The 18,043-nt window shown below is 36.5% G+C and overlaps 1 protein-coding gene across 5 annotated transcripts in view; it reads right to left on the bottom strand.

The window, feature by feature from the left end:
• The window catches only part of Znf280d (zinc finger protein 280D), a 67,183-nt gene that overhangs the window by 34,470 nt on the left and 14,670 nt on the right, over positions 1–18,043 (bottom strand). For 3 of the 5 annotated variants that reach the window (XM_055598257.1, XM_055598271.1, XM_055598275.1), the window contains exons 7-12: positions 12,537–12,760; positions 8,146–8,303; positions 7,473–7,573; positions 6,376–6,522; positions 1,411–1,545; positions 951–1,052 (exon numbers count right to left, since the gene is read on the bottom strand). In XM_055598257.1, coding sequence (XP_055454232.1) covers positions 951–1,052; positions 1,411–1,545; positions 6,376–6,522; positions 7,473–7,573; positions 8,146–8,303; positions 12,537–12,760 — 867 coding nt within the window. The remainder of the gene's footprint in view (positions 1–950; positions 1,053–1,410; positions 1,546–6,375; positions 6,523–7,472; positions 7,574–8,145; positions 8,304–12,536; positions 12,761–18,043) is intronic. The other 2 variants (XM_055598264.1, XM_055598269.1) reach the window with 2 other exon arrangements.

The following is an 18,043-nucleotide window of genomic DNA, read 5'->3' as shown; positions in this document are numbered from 1 at the left end:
AAGCCTGCTAACCTTTGAAGTTATTAGTATCAAACGAAAATCTACAGCACAAGTGACTTGTTCTTTCTGCAGCACACTGCCTAGAATTTATGCAAGTGGTTGTATCAATTCATTACACTATCAGGAGAATATAGCATTTAAGAGTCTTTATAAACAGTAAGGTTTATTATTTACTGTTCAGAACAACATTTTCTGTTTGTTACATGTGTTGGTTGACAATGAAAATGCAATCACCTACCAACATTTTCATTAATCTTTGACTACACTCTCCTCACACCTGAGGAACAGCCAATGATGAAGTCCTATTAACACACGTACTTGTGTAATACACAAAACAGTGGACCAAGTTAAAAAAAATCTGAAGTTAAATCTGCCTTCCTAGCTACTAGACCTTGCAAAAGTAACAGCATCTTAAGCCTCTTCCTATCTATCACATAGACTAACACTGGCTTTATTATATCATTTACTGCTGTATGAATTAAGTAATAGAATATATGAAAAAGTACACTTAGAATTAGGTCATTCTAAGGTGTTGGAAAAACATTTAGTATCATTAATATTATTACTATTAATTTGGGAAGAAATGAGAGAGGACTATACTGTTTACATTAGTATTCTGCATATGTAGTTCCAGCATGAAACGAAGGGACTGCAGAGAAAGATGCTGGCTAGCTCCTCTTGCCCTAAGTCTTCAGAGCATGGCTTTGCATTATTTAGTCAATTTAAATAAAAGACATACCCACATTCAAAGGTAAGTACCCAAAGGCAAATATAAATGTTTGGGGAACTGTTTCACATTGGATTATCCATGCCTCTGTTTTCCCTCCACTGGAGCAAATATTCAAGAGCTGACTGTATATAAAGAAGTCAGAGAAAACAGGTATATATAAGGCAAAAAGGGAACAGTAAATTACAATCATCAATTTACAGTCAGACAAGTGTTTGCTCACAATGCTGTCCAGCAGCAGAATTTGCTTCATTGAGAGTAGACTCAGCAATAACAACTTCAACAAACATCTGAGAACCTGTAGCATTAGGCACTCTAAAAGATGCTGGAGATACAAAAATAAATGAAAAAAAAATATGATTCCTGATAACAAACATTAAAACTAATACATATATTACTAACCAGAGAAGCTCAAGCAGCCACACAATATTGAAACGACCCACTGACCACGGGAGTTTATTTAACTGCACTTTTTATGACAGAATATACCCAACACTCAAAACACTCGAAACAAAACTCAAAACAATGGTTAGATGGTTTTCTTTCTATGCATAAAAGCAATAAAATCTAAAATTAGACTTAATAAAAATCAAGTCATTTTCTAACATTTTGTTCCATAGATAAAACTAGGCAGCAGTTAGTTCTTAGTATACAATGGCAGCAAACCATGCATTTGAACGTACTTTTGTTCCAGGGGGCAGTCCTTCTAGCTGTTTGGGTTTTACAAATGTTCGGTGATGTTGAGTCTTATGATCCATTTTCTCCTTGCATGTCAAAAACTGCAGTCTGCATTTGGTGCAACGATGTATTCCCTTTTTCTATTAGAAAAAAGAAAAATAATTTCTATAGCCATAAATCCTAAGTTCTGAACTTAATTTTAATAATACATTAGTAGAATAGACAATACCAATGATTTTGTGTTATTAACCTGCTGTAAAAACAGGTTCAGTCAGGTATGGTGGCACATGTCTCTAATCCCAGCACTAAGTAGGCAGGGACAGGTGGACCTTTGTTTGAGGTCAGGCTAGTCTACAGAGCAAGTTCTAGAACAGCCAGAACTACATAGTGAGACCTGACTCAAAAAACCAAGAGAGTCCTAACAATTAGAAGTTTCCTTTAGTTATAAGGTAAGCATTTAAAGACCTGATATTGTGAACAATAGTTATATTACATTTTTATGTCGGAAATAAAATGTCATTTGGGAGCTAGAGAGATGGCTCAGCAGTTAAATGCTCATATTGCTCTTCCAGAAGACCCATGTTCAATTTCTAGCATGTACACACACACACACACACACACAATTTTTCAAATGTTATTTTTAAGTTTTTGCTATTTCCTATTGGTCTATAAGTGGATACAATGACCTCTCTAAAACCAAATAAATTTAACTAGATGCTTTTTAAGAATGAAAGCAGTATTAGTCAATACATTTCCTATAGGAAAAAAATATTCTCTGGCTGTCCAACATGGTAGCCATTAATCACCCATGATTACTGAGTACAAAGAAGTGGCAATATTAAAGAACTTGGGGAAATGCTATTACTCAGACCTGCTGATAGCACACTGTATAACTATTCCAAACAATCACACTGTATGCCACAAAAAGTACATTTCTTACAAGTCAACATACTATTTTAAAAGAGGGGCTGAAGAGATGACTTAATTTAAAGCACTGGTTTCTCTTCCAGAGGACCCAGGTTCAATTTCTATCACTAACATGGTGGTCCACAACCATCTGTAACTCCAGTTTCAGGGAACCCAACAGAAACCCTTTCCTGGCCTCTGCAGACACCAGGCATTCACACAGTGCACAGACTTAAATACAGGCACAATACCCACACACATTTTAAAAGTTTTTTGTATTAATTTTTATTTTATTTTAAAGAATTGTTTTTTTTTAAAGATTTATTTATTTATTGTTTACACAATGTTCTGCCTGCATACCAGAAGAAGAACCATATCTCACTGTAGATGGTTATGAGCCACCATGTGGTTGCTGGGAATTGAACTCAGGACCAATGGAAGAACAGTCAGTATTCTTAACCTCTGAGCCATCTCTCCAGCCCTAATTTTTATTTTTATTTATTTATTACAATTTATTCACTTTGTATCCCGGCTGTAGGCCCCTCCCTCATCTCCTCCCAGTCCCACTCTCCCTCCCTCTTCACCCTCAATGACCCTCCCCTAGTCTACTGATAGGGACTATCTGACCCTAGCCTATCAGGTCTCATCAGGACTGACTATATCATCTTCCTTTGTGGCCTGGCAAGGCTGCACCCCCATCAGGGGGGAGGTAAGCAAAAAGCCAGTCACTGAGTTCATGTCAGAGACAGTCCCTGTCCCCATTACTAGGGAACCCACTTGGAGACTGAGCTGCCTATGGGCTACATCTGAGCAGGGGGTCTAGGTCCTCTCCATGCATAGTCCTTGGTTGGAGTATCAGTCTTTGCAGGACCCCTTGGGCCCATATATTTTTGGTTCTGTTGCTCTCCTTGTTGAGCTCCTGTCCCCTTCAGGTCTTTCTGCCTCCCCCTTCTTCCATAAGATTCAGTATTTTAAAAGAACAAAAAACTGTTACAATGTTCAAAGTAGTATTTAATAGTAAGATCTTATAGTTCAAGCGTCATTTTAAGATTACTTTACAAGTATGGTTCATTAGTTTTGTTTTGTTTTTTTTCCACAGATGCAGGCAATTCCAATCTACTTATTACATACTTAAAGAGGATGAATTAAAACAGAAAATACAGCCAAGAATCAGAAAATAAACAAGCTAAAAAGACAGTTCACATGGGTTCATTTCCCAGAATGTTTTTCTCTATAATCACTAAGATCTCAATATACAACTTTAAATACCATATACTCATGTATTTAATACTACCCCTTGTGGTTTACATGAGCAGGCAGTCTCTCAAGCCTGTCTGTCTGTCTGTCTCTGCCTCCTATTGTGGATCTCAGGTTCTCAAACCAACACACCTACTACTTGTTCCCATGCTGGTCCTCCATCATGGACTCCACCCTCTGAAACTATGTAAGCCCAATTAGACACTATTATAAGTTGCCTTGGTCATTATGTTTTATCACAGCAATAAAAAAACCAAGATATCCTTGATGTCTAATATACTTTTCGAATTAGCATGAACAAAAATAAATGATAGATTTCATGTCTATTTCCCTGCCTCCATCCTTTCAATTCAGATCTTCTTTTAGTCTTTTCTGTAGTTCAGAATATAAAAACTTCATTCTTGTAACTGCTTAGGCCAAAAGTAGTTACTCCCTCACACTCCACATGCAATATATAATAAAATCTGTCAAACACACTTTCTTCTTGTTTTTATCGCCAAACATCACTACCACACTGGTCCAAGACATTGATTTCACTGTGATAAAAAAAAAAAAAAAAAAAGTTCTGTGTTTTTCCCCTTCTATCCTCTGTTCCCTATTCTTCCCACAGAATGAAAGCCAATCTAGGCTACATGAAATCCTCTCTCAAAAACCAAACAACAACAGTGACATGAGCTGGGTTGTTAGTTATAAAATCAGCTGGCGAGGCTAGAGAGATGGCTGGGTGGATGAGGAGCAGCCACTATATAACACCCTGCAAATACCTGTACTGCCAGCTCTGAGTGGAGCAGAGGTAGGAGAATCCCTTGGGCTTGCTAGATTCCAGTGTAGCCGAGAAAGCCTCAGGATTAGCAGGATACCCGCCTCAAAAGAATAGGCACAGTACCAGAGGAGAACATATGATGCCCTCTTCTGGCCTCTTAGCGTGTGTGCACGCACGCACATACACAAATACAATAATTATTATTTGGTATAATGAATCTTCTAAAAAAATAACATCTAAGGTCCTCAGAAAACACTAAAGGCACAAAACCAACTGTTCTTAAAATCTAACAGTGCATTAGTAATATACTTTCAATTTCAATTTTATCATCTCTTTATCATTTATGATTTCCAGTGTCTCATAAATACTGTAAATAAGCTGAAGGATTCTTGATCCTTCTGCCTAACATCGTGCCCCCTATTTACTGATGACTATCCTACAGGTACTCCGAACAAAGAAACCAACACCTGTGACAAGTTAAGACAACTTTAGTTGTGAAGACTTAATAAATTACATAGCTTGCATACAGGGTCCATATATCCTCATTCCTATAACTGTGTCTTACTCAAGAACTAGGTGAAGTATGTGAGCAAATAAGATTAAAAGCCTCATAATGAAATAAGAGATTTCTTTATATCTACTCTCCTTTTTAAAATTAAAACTGAAAGATGAAACAGGGTATGAATAGTGTCTTCTGAACTCTGTTTATAAAGATTCAATAACAGTTATTCCTCAAATAAAGAGTCTGTTGGCCAAGTAAACTGAAAAGTAATAATACTATACTTTTAAATTTTGAGAAATCCTATTTTAAGAGACAAAACTCTTTAATTTTATAAACCTGGCAGTTGTCAAATTTACCAGTAACAAAATCTGAGGAAAAAAAAATGTATGAAAAACCAATGGAACAATGTTTAAGCAGATTCTAGAATAGAAGATCTTGCTAGGATGAGTAGAATCACAGCAATAACACAGTTGACTCAAAATTCATTGGAAAATTCTACTTTTATGTTCTCTAACAATTAAACACACAAGTTAACCACACGCACATCTTTAATACCAGTACTTTTGGGCAAAAGGAGGTGGGTCTCTGTGAGTTCAAAGCCAGTCTGATCTACAGAGCAAGATCCAAGACAGCCAGAGCTACACAGGGAAACCCTGTCTCAAAAAAACAAAAACCAAACAAACTAAAATAAAAAACCCAGAAGTTGATTTCATGAACTGAAATTAACTGAACATGACAGGCACTTAACAATGGGAAATACCTGGCGTGCTGACACAATAAAGCACAAATAGACTAGCAAACCCGACAACACAGTCAGATCCAGTGCAGACATGAGTTTTTTTTTTTTATTGCAACAAAAGGATGACTGCTAAAGACAGCTTTCAGTGTTGCAGCCATGTTTTTAGCTCAAAGGATAATTTAATTGCTTCAGGAAAAGAACCAGTAAGTATGACATAAAAAAATGCAAGGAAGGATTCAACAACGAATGATGATCAGATCTAAGCCAGCAAAAGCCATTCAGAAAACAAGCTATGTTCTGGCAGAGTTCAAATTTTAACTGAACACTTGTTTTCTTTGTCATTTAACTATAAAACCTTAATCTAGGTTAATAATGACAATGTGACTTATCATAATACCAGGGGTTTGGACAAGGGGAAAAATTCAAGACAGAGAAAAATAAGATTAAGAATTCTCTATCTTGATTCTTTCTCAGTTCAAACTAATTTTTCACCTCTTCCTGAGAGAATACTTCAAAATCATTCCCATACCAACTAAAACCCTGACGTAGCCAATCTTTCCCATATTCCATTTGCTTTCTGTTTTTATCTCAATCTTAGTCTTCCTATTTCTTGGCATCTTTAAGACTTGTCACCATTTATAAACCAACTTTCACTGGAAAAGAAGTAAGGAAAGAAGTGTAGGAAGTTTCACACGTGGTTCAGCACAAATTTGTGTATGTGGAACAACTTTACTCCCTTTGAAGAACAAACAACATTGAGTAATAATCAGATAACATGAAAAGGTAGAAATTATTAACCTCACCTGATGCTTCATGTAATGATGCATATAGGGTGTGGCAATTTTAATAACTTTGAGGCAGAATGGACATAGCAAATTCTTAGTGTTTTCATGCGATGTTCTAAAATGAGATTCTACATCAGAAAATAATGATGATCTGTAACTGCAAACCTAGAAACAAAAAGGTTATGTTTAAATGGAAAGTCTATAACTGATTTGCAACTACAAAGTAACAATGGTAGCTCATTTGTTAGATTATGTACTATCAATCCATCTCTGATGCCTATGTATGTAAGGGGCTCACTAATGCAGACACCAAAAAGGCAGACAAAAGTGATCCTTCAGAACTAAAGACTGCTCCTCAAAATGTAAAAGGTACTTTCATTTTTATCAGATCACTTCTCTATCAGCCCACCCTGTCTTGAGTTTGAAAGCTCTGGAACTTTCTGTCCTATAAAATACTTCATTTCTACATAAAACACTCCCTGTCAGATTATAAATCCTGCCTCCAAACTATGACAGTGGCATATCATCTTTTTCTTGCTCTCTCATTCCTTCGGGTTCTGAAGAAATACTTGTCCCAAAGTCCTCAATAGAGTATTATATAACTAAGCATGTGTATGTTGGTCACATGGCTGCACTATCTTCTAGGGTAAAGTAAATTCACATCTATTTTTCGGTCAGGGCTCTTCCCTTTCCAGTGCTAGGGAGCAAACAACAGCCTTTGGGCCAAATCTAGTTCATAGTCTTCCCCTCACAGGAATTATGCCAAGACACTTTACACTAGTAAATTAAGTAGAAGGGACTTTAATTTTAGCTACCATTTTTACCTAAATGGCAAAAAACACATCAATGTGGTTCACTACACATGAAAATTATATGAAATTCAAAATTTGAAGTCCATAAAGTTTTATTAGAACACAGACACATCCATTCATTCTCTTACTATCATTGCTGACTTGCCGTAATGGAGAGTTGACTGGCTGTGACAGAGCTAAATGTTCACCCCTTGATCCCATAACTTAAAAAAAAAAAAAATACTAACAACTTATCTAAAACCCACAAATCTTAACACCCAAATAACAAACAAACAGTTAATAACACTGTAAAACACGATGTACCTGGCAGATGTATGGCATTTCACCAGGTTTATGATTATCCTTCATATGTTGTAAAAGAATCTGCTCAGTTTCAAATGACAGCTCACAGATTTTACAAATGGCTATAAACAGGAGAAAGAAAAGTATTACAACAGTTTAAATACATAAATATAAAGGCTCACCTGATAAACCAGGGTCAGATAGAAGGGGAGGAGGTCCTCCCCCATCAGTGGACGTGGAAAGGGGCAGGGAGAAGATGGGGGAAGGGAGGGTGAGGTTGGGAGGGAATGAGGGAGTGGGATACAGTTAATAAACTGTAACTAATACTAAAAAATAAAAATTTAATTAAAAAATAGAAAGGCTCATTTTGTATAGCAGTATCAACAGTATGTCTGTGGAAGTGGCAGTGGTGGAGGTAGAGCATACAACACTCAGTGTAATTTCTCCTTTAAGCACCACCATGAAGGCATGTCTGTTATCCTATTGCCTCACCAAAGAACCTGCCTAAATTCATGTAGCTATAAAAAGACACACATCTGGGATTTGAACTGAAGCTGCTGGAGCAAGTTAGAGTTTTGCCCCCCCAAATTCAGCCTATTTCCTGTTCTTATTTCTTTTAACAGTTTTTTCAAGATTTGCTGAGCTTGACTCGTCAAGCCTAGGAACATGCGACACTGACGGAGCTGTCACTCACTGGAAAACTCATGAGGGGTGTGCGTGCTCTCAATGTGGCACTGCAGCTGGAAGGGAGTGGGGAACTGGCGGTAGCAGTGCTGGCACGTGGTGTGCTTTTCCCAGCTCTCACTGCTCTGCTTCTCAAGTTCCAAATGATGTTTCATGTGGTTCATAAACCTGCAAAAGATCGTCAGCAAAGATTCAAATTAAAATACTCAAAGGGAATCTCACCAATACCTGAACCCACTGTTATTTAAAAAAAAAAAAAAAAAGTGAGTATTACTCAAAATCCAGAGAATTCAATTTCTCTAGGAAAGTGCATATTCTAAATAGTGATCTGAAGTTTTCTACGTAGACACCTGTTTTTTCATTTTCTTTTCAAATATTACTAGTTTCAGATGGCTGGATTTAGATAAAATAACTGACTTCTATGCCATGGGAAGTACTATTTATATTGTAAATTATAATACTTAAAGAAATAGAAACCTATCAGTAAAAGCAACTAGTCATGGGAAAAATCCTTTAATAATCTGAAGATATACAATAAATTCTAGCTACTAGTATTTTTTATTTGTATCTTTGTTTTTAAATGCATATAATAGCAGTTTTAATGCCTGTAATTACAAGAACTTTTCACTTACTTAGTGATACTGTTAACTCTTAGCATAAACTGTTCATTTTAACGTAACACTGTGTCCTTTCTAAGGCAATCTCCATTTTTCAGTTTTACACTTTGCTATTTCGGCCTCCCTGCAAGGCTTCTTATAAGCACAACTGTGACCCTTAGTGCAGAGTGTGACATAAATGAGAATACCTATTTAAAAGAACTTACTGAAGCTTTTGGCCGAATTATAAAGTAGTATTCATCAAATAAATTTTAGAGTGGGTCAACTATTAATAAAATCATTCAGTTTGAGGCTTCAAAGGAAATAACTATATGATAATGTTATCAATCCAGAGAAGAGTCATCATGAAGGCTGTGACATGTATCTCTTTCTCCTAGCTCTAAAGAACAGTATCTCCTCAAAGCAAGTTGTAATATACTTGGAAATACCCTTTCCCCCCTTTGGTTTTAATACTAGCTCTATAAACACCTGCATAAAACTCTAGACTTGGTTAAATATTTACATATAGGCAAAATAGCATGAGCCAGTAAATTTTCAGCTCACACCTTGAAGCACTGAAGTATATTTATGTAAAGTAGTGAATTAACCAGCTAGTTGATTTCTCTCAATGTTTACATAATGCCTAACTGGAATGCATAGTTCTCAAGCCAGTATATGGGAACAGGGGAAAAAAAATGCAAACTTCTTTCAATGACCTGTTTTTAGTGACCCAAATAGGGGAGAAAATAGTAATAAAAAACCTGTATGACAAGTCAGAACAGAAATCTTGATATATTTTGTACCATTATATAAATTATAAACAACTGCAAGGCCAGGCACAGTGGCACACACCGATCCTAAAACCTAACAGCCAAAGGAAGGCAGATCTTTCTCTGAGTTTTGGGACTGCCAGGGCTACATAGTGAGAATTTATCTCAAAAGCAAAAAACAAAACAAAACAAAAATTTGCCTTCTCAGATTTTACTGACAAAAATTAGGGCAAAATAATATAATTCCTTTGGTCATGAGGTGTTTACCCCATTAAGGATACACTTTACAAGTAAGTTTTCAATGTTCAGTTTCTGTATGTTACTAAATAGGCTTAAATTTTCTAAATATTCTAATAATATAAACAAATAGAACTAATGTCCTGAAATAACTCCTAGAAAAAGTTACTTTTCATGTTGAATATTAAATGGGATAATCTTAAAAGTAAAAGACAAAAATACTTTTGCTAAAATAAATTGCTGCATGAATCACAGTTAACAAGAAATGAAGACATTGAAAGCCTCTCACATTCGTTACATCCTATGTCCTGACTGAATGCTGTAATGTTAAGAATATGGAACTAGGTGGTAGAGGTCTACTTCTAGACTGCCTTAGCATTACATCCAAAGCACAACCTCCCTGTTAAACTACTGGGACCATTAGTTCTTGAAGGAGGTGAAGTGGTGTATGAGCTTTGGAATGTAAAAACAACCCATGAGCATCCCTGTAACAGCAAGCCACACAAGAGAGAAAAGTGAATGAACTCTGGGCTCAATAAACTATTGGTGTATAAAATGCAAATCCACAAGATTTTTAGTAAATTGAAAGATATGCATAAGTATGTGTGTTTGTGCACATCTTCTTTTAATTCATTTTCTGAGTTGAGTTTTATATGTGTTTTAATTATTTCCTCCCTCTCTGTCGCACATCCACTTCTGAAGTACAACTAAAAGAAGTACACTCATATCTGTAACTTATTTTAAAATGTGTATTAAAATATCAGTTTTTAATCAATAACTTAATTAATTTTTAAAAATCAGACTGTTTAAAAAATAAAAACAATGAAACCAGTACAGTAAAGAGTTAAGGTTAAACTGGGCGCCATGGTGCACGCCTAGAATCCCAGCCCTCAGAGAGGCAGAGGCAGGCGGATCGCTGGGATTTCAAGGCTAGCCTCATCTGCAAAGTGAGTCCAGCATAGCCAAAGCCACACAGAGAAACCCTGTCTTCAAAACAACACAACAAAAAAAGAGGTAAAGAGTAGAAGAAAGGTTGTAAGGGTCCAATGTAAAACTTTAAAATTTTTGATGTATATTTGTAAGCCTTTAATGAAAAAGGGTAGAAATCTAATAATATGTAAAACTTAGACTATATAATAAATGAAAACCATCAGTCAGTATGTCTTCTTGTTCTTACAGGTGGTATTTTTATAACATGACACTCAAAAATTACAAAGTATAAATTTCTAAAATTTAAAACATTTGTATATTTAAAAAAATTCCAAATTCCATTGAGAATGAAATATCTAGTTTTTATTTAAATTTTAAAATTAAAATAGACATGTCTCCTGAAATTAATATATCTCTAGAAAACATCACATGTCCCATAAGATATATATATTATAAAGATGATAAATATAAAGTAGAAGATTTGAGCATTAAATAGTATTAATAAGGAGGATGTCAACCTGGAAAACTCTGGAGAAGTACTTCTTGTATTGTGAAAGAATAATATTCAGAGACCTAAGACAATTAAAAATATACAAATTCTATCTCACTATCAAAAGATAAATTTATTTTTTTCAAATTAAAATAATTTCTGTCCTTTCTTAAGCCATATGAAAGACAAAGCAGCAGATTTATGGAGGAATTTGAAAATACAACAAAGGAGAAAATACTGAAGTTGCTTATCTAGAATATCAAGAGAGTAATGATAAAGACATAGTGGCATACAACAAGGACATTTGCTCAACCATGTTCATAGCAGCTTTACTCGTAATAACCAGAACCTGGAAACAACCCAGATGTCCCTCAACTAAGGAATGCATACAAAAATTGTGGTACATTTACACAATGGAATACTATATGCATACAAAAATTGTGGTACATTTACATAATAGAATACTACTCAGCAATTAAAAACAAGGAAATTATGAAATTTGCAGGCAAATGTGGGAACTAGAAAAGATCATTCTGAGAAAGCAGAAACAGAAAGACACACATGGTGTATACTCACTTATAAGTGGATATTAGACATATAATATAGGATCATCATACTAAAATGTATACACCTAAAGACGCTAAGCAAGGAGGACCCTGGGTAAGATGATCAATCCTTACTCAGAAAGGCAAACAGGATAGACATCAGAAGGGGGTGGAAACAAGGAACAAGACAGGAGCCTGCCACAGAGGGCCTCTGAAAGACTCTACCCAGCAGGGTATTGAAGCAGATGCTGAGACTTGTAGCCAAACTTTGGGCAGAGTGCAGGGAATCTTATGAAAGAAGGGGGAGATAGAAAGACCTGGAGGGGAAAGGAGCTCCACAAGGAGAGCAACAGAACCAAAATATCTGGGCATAGGGGCCTTTTCTGAGACAGATACTCCAACCAAGGACCATGAATGGAGATAACCTAGAACCCCTGCATTGATGTAGCCCATGGCAGCTCAGTCTCGAAATGGGGAGCAGGGGCTGTCTCTGTCTCTGATGAATTCAGTGGCTGGCTCTGTGATCACCTCCCCCTGAGGCAGGGGCCAGCCTTACCAGGCCACAGAGGAAGACAATGCTGACAATCCTCATGAGACCTGATAGGCTAGGGTCAGATGGAAGTGGGGGAGGACCTCCCCTATCAGTGGACTGGAGAAGGGGCAGGGGAGGAGAGGAGGGGGGGGGGGTGGGATTGGGAGAGGATGAGGAAGGGGGCTACAGCTGGGATAAAAAGTGAATAAATTATAATAAATAAAAAAAATTTCAAAAAGACACAGTGGCTATATCTTTAGTATTTCAACTTTCATTGAAATAAAAATTCATATTTACATACCTAATATTATTTTTGAGAACTTTCAAGCAACTGAAGCATTTAAAGGTTGTGTGAGTCTTCTGTTCTTCCTGGACATCTCCTTCATGTTTCCCATAATAAAAGTCATTAACTAACATTATCAATTTTCCTTTCTCTGAATCAAGAGTTTTAGCTTCATTTGCTGTATTTGAAATTTCTGTTTTAGTCAGTCCCAAAAATTTACTTATCATGTCTGGACAACAATACTAGAAAGAAAAAAAAATACCTTATTTATTACAAAATAATAACAACAACAACAAAAACAATATGTTTTCAACAAAGGCGAAACCACGTAAAACTATGCTTGATAAAATATCTGGAAGAATAGTGAAAGTCTACGGTGAATATTCTAAAAAGTTGAGAAAAGTAAACATCTTTTCCAAGTAGATGATTTATTTGTTTAGTACATGTGCTATGTGTGGGTGTGTGCGTGCCACAGTGCACTTATGGAGGTCAGAGGACAACCTGCAGACGTTGATTCTCTCCTTCCACCATGTGGGTTCCAGGGATTGAACTCAAGTCGTCAACCTTGGCGGCAAGCACCTTTAACAGCTGAGCCATCTCACCAGCCCATAAACATTATCTTAACAAAACAAAAATTTAAAAAGAGATGTAAAAAGCCTTAAGACTAGGACTTGGCTATTTAAACTTTTCCCATTCAATTTGCCTGCTTAGATACATGTTTAACAGTCATTTGTTTCTTAACCAAAACCATCCATTTCATAACTATGTCAACAGTACAGGGGGAAAGTGAGTGTCACATGCTATGATGTATCAGGTTATAGGAAAGCTTCCTAAGGTGGTTAAAAGCAGACTTCTACACAGCTAAACTGCCACTCCCTAGACTCACAACACTAGAAAACATTTGAGATACAAAGATAAATGCATCCGGTACATCTTGGAATCCAGAGTGCTAAAATATTTGAAGAAACTTACTCCTCAGTAACAAAATCAAGTTGTCACAGAAACTGGTTGTAATATGGAATTTTCCATATAAGCTTTTTAAATTCATTCATTCATTTATTTATTTTATGTCAATTGGTGTTTTGCCTGGATGTATATCTGTGGGTGTCAGATTTTGGAGTTACAGACAGTTGTGAGCTGCCATGTGGGTGCTGGGTCCTCTGGAAGAGCAGTCAATGTTCTTAACTAATGAACCATGTCTCCAGCCACCACCATTTAAGCTTTTAAAAATCAAGATATAAGTAATTTACTTATGTTTATTATTTTGTCTTTTTTTCCCCCTGGAGCTGAGGACTGAACGCAGGGTGCTACCGCTAAGCTAAATCTCAGCCCCTGTACATAATGTTCAGTTGTAGAATATTTTTAATGAGTTTTTCTTTGAGGGCAAACCTAGAAAAACCTCTATCAGAAAATCTTTCAAGATCTCATTAAAATGGCAATTCCTGGGACTGCTTCAGACCACCTAAACTGCAAAGCCTACAAAGCTGTCCATTTGTTCGTTTTAACAAGAAACACAGATAATTCTTCTGTAACATAAATGCTAAGTGTGCTAATCAACATATAAAATGGAACACAATTATTCCATGCTATGATTTACAACATCCACCTCCTCTTCTGTCACGCGTGTCTTTAGATCACTCATGAAACATTCACTATAACGTGAGGAGCTAGGCCTGTAATAGAAGATAGATCTGCAGCATTTTCTGCAAGCTAACATTCCCACTTCATTTAATTGTCAACTTTCATCTTTTACATTTTCTGTGTACACACAGGCAATATGCATGTTCATGTAAATGCAGGTGTATACATATGGGTGTGAGCACATGTATATACATATGGACATGCACTTATATATGGAGACCAGGTGACAACCTTGGTGTCATTCCTTAAGCACTAGCAACCTAGCTTGGAACTAAAAGCACGAAACACCAAAAACTACAAGGCTGAACCACCACAGGGACGTTTTTAAATGTGGGTTCTGGAAATTCAAGTACTTCTGTAAGAAACTGATTGCCAGGATTATATTCCAAGCCCACTTTCCAATTTCTAAACCCATAAAAGTAAAAATAGAAAAAAAAAAAAACATTCAAAATATATCTAAGAAGTAGGAAAAATATTGAATAAAACTGACTCCTGAGAGGAAATAACATATTAATAAGTTGAAATTACATTCATAAGCCAAATTAAGTAGTGTATTAGCTGGGCACGGTGGCTCACACCTTTAACCCCAACACTCAGGATGCAGAGGCAGATGGGCCCTGATTTTAAGGACAGCCTGGTCTACACAGTGAGTTCCAGGTCAGCCATTCCCACATAGTGAAACCTTGTCTTAGAGGAAAAAAAGAAAACAAAAACAAAAGAATATGTATCCTATTAAATATTAGATGATCTTCTTTCCTTGGATAAAATGGAACCACCACCACCACAACAACAAAAAATTAAAATGAGAGGTAAGAAAAGGCATTGTTATTTATGTTCTTGTATTTTCTTTCTTTCCTTTCCTTTTCTTTTCTTTCTGCCTGCAATTTGCTAAGTGGTCCAGTCTAGCCTTGAACTCACAGAGATTTGCCTGCTTCTGCCTCTGAGTATTGGGATTAAAAGCCCAGTCTTATGTCTAGCTTTTTCCTGAGGTACATGTAACATATATGAACTCAAAATTAGAAAGAAAAATCAAGCTATTTCTAAGACTTTGAATTTTAAGGAAAAGCAGCATTGTATGGAGTAAACTCCCTACCCTGTAGAAAATCACTCAAGTGCTGTGGCTCCAGTCAGTGATAGAGCACTTGCCCAGCAAGCAAAAGGTCCTGGATTCCATTAAGAAAAACAGGTGTTGGGAGGCAGACTGGAAGAATGAAATTATTTGTGAAATGAAATTAAAATACTGAGTATGTGTATCAATGGCATTATTTTGACAAAGCACTACCCTTCCTTAAAACTCTAAGGGAGAAGAGAACCACAGGAAAAATTGGAATTTATAAAATTCTTTAATGCAGTCTTCTAATTAGTAATGGGATGATGTAATACCTTAAATGTTAGACCTGACTTTCAGGAAAAGCCACTCCATGTTATACTTCTTATGTGATTCTTTTCTGAACCTATAAAATGACCTATGTAAGAGTGTGATGGAAAGTTTAAATTCTCAAGGAATGACTACTTTACTATTTATAAAAGTTAATGATTACACTTACGTGCTCATAAATTATAACCTACATAAGAGATGATAGATTACTTGCTGATATATATATATCATAGCATAGATATATAGCATAGATAACCCATTTTGTTTTTCATAATTTCGTTATATATATATATATATAGCACATTTTTTTTTCCACAAAAAAGGCAGGATCAGAGTTTTAAAATTAGCACAAAATCCTTGTTCATAATACCTCTTTAGTAAAGAAAAGAACAGGAAAGAACAGATAAAAAAAAACAAATGGCAGTGAAAGGAGATTGATTTTGAGCAAAATCAAAGTATCCTAAGACATTCAATAGGCAAGAAGAACTACTTGAGAAATGAGGATTAAGTTTAGATTTAGGTTTTATATAAAGACAGTAAGGTGTGGAGGGCACAACTACACAGGATCCAAAATCAACTTTAGAACTTTGTTTGGTCATAAAACCATTTTGGCTCTAAGCCCTGTTCTGTACTCTGTCACTTATTCCTCATTTTTGTGAGCTAGCCATTCTGTAAATACTCAATACCTTCAGTGCTATAGTCTGTAGTTTGACAAGTTGTCAGACACCATCTCTATGTCATTCTTGTCAAGCTAGAAAGTTCAAAGTCCCTGCAATTTAAATTTCTATTAAAAGATGTATTTGTATTGTGTGTGTGTGTTGCCTGCATTTATGTATGTGCACCATGTCGAGAAACCCTGCTTGCTACGGTTACAGTCTACCACCACTGGGCTCGGTGAGGAAAGAATGACACCCTTTGTCAGCAGGGCTCCTTCTTCTCTAATGATCTGGACCTTAAACCCCACACCCTCTACCCAAGGAATGTCATGTAGTCCTCAGAAAAAATTACAGGTCCAACTCCCTTCCACCCCTTCTCCCCCACGGAACCTATCTAACAAGCACCCGGGACTCCTGAAATAGTTCCCTATGCTAATGAGGCGCCTCAGTACCCCAATGACATTCACCCACCCTGGAAATTCCCCTCCCAAAGTTCTATATAACTCTGCTTAACCCAAATTAAACTGATCTGTCTCCTTGCAGCTGATCCCAGAGGGTCATTTCCATTTGTGTTCACAAGACACAGAACCCCGTTTCCCCCCCAGTTCATTGCTTCTGCTCCCTTATTCCTGCCACTGGTCCTCAGGAATGAAGGAGAACAGTAGAACCACATGTGTGTAGTTCCCCTACAGTTCAGATTAGAGTGTCAGGCTTTCCCTGGAACTGGAATTACATATAGTTATGAGCAGCCATGTAGGTGGTAGGAACCAAATCCAGGTCTTCTACAAGAGATGCAAGTGTTTTAACCACTTACCTATCTCTTGAGCCACTGTTTTTGGGTGGTGGAGGCTAGAATTGGCATTTTTATAAAGTTTAACATGATGTTTTGACTCGTTTACATTCGGTAATAGTCAAATAACAGTAATTTATTACATTCATTACCTTGACTTTGATCATTTATTAGTACATCGAAAAGCCTTTCCTCCTTTTGATACACAATGCTTCTTTTGGTCTACATTCATCCTACAGTGTTGTGTCCTTGAGAGTAAGAACCTACCTCCTACCTAACTCTAACACAGTACTTACTTATCAGCTTCTCCATCCCCTTCTTCCTTAACCTTATCAGCCTCAAATAAGCTACTTCACCTTTGGAGATAACATTTTTTAGCTCATGCTGTGTTGTGTTTGTCTTTTTGTGACTGAATGACTGTCCCACGATTTTAAACTTTCCCTTTCCAGATATGATGACTGTATATATATCCATTATGAACTAAAGAATATATACAAGAACAAAATACATACATTATAAGTTATTTTTTACAAAATGCAATTTGAATATTAAATGATTACTTTTATTAGTAATTTTTAATAAAATAATCATAAGTAATTTTAGGATAAAGATCACTAATTTCTCGAAGCATACAAATGTCCTAATTAGTTTTTTGTAAACTTGACACAAACTAGAGTCATCTAAAGAAAACTTCAATTGAGAAATATCTCAATCACATTGGAGTGCAGATGAATTTGTGACACATTTTTGATTAATGACTGATGTGGGAGGGGTTTGCCTACTGGGGACAGTGCCAACCCTGTGCAAGCAGTCCTGTGTTATATAAGAAATGGAGGGGACAGGACCTCCACAAGGAGAGCAACAGAACCAAAAAATCTGGGCACAGGGGTCTTTTCTGAGACTGATACTCCAACCAACCATGGAGATAACTTAAAACCCCTGCACAGATGTAGCTCACAGTAGCTCAGTGTCCAAGAGGGTTCCCTAGTAAGGGGAACAGGGGCTGTCTCTGACATGAACTCAGTGGCCTGCTCTTTGATCACCTCCCCCTGAGGGTGTA

This window comes from Psammomys obesus, unplaced genomic scaffold, assembly GCF_907164565.1.
Source record: "Psammomys obesus unplaced genomic scaffold, mPsaObe1.curated_primary_1811, whole genome shotgun sequence".
Lineage (NCBI taxonomy): Eukaryota > Metazoa > Chordata > Mammalia > Rodentia > Muridae > Psammomys > Psammomys obesus.
This window is presented reverse-complemented; position numbering and strand designations above follow the sequence as displayed.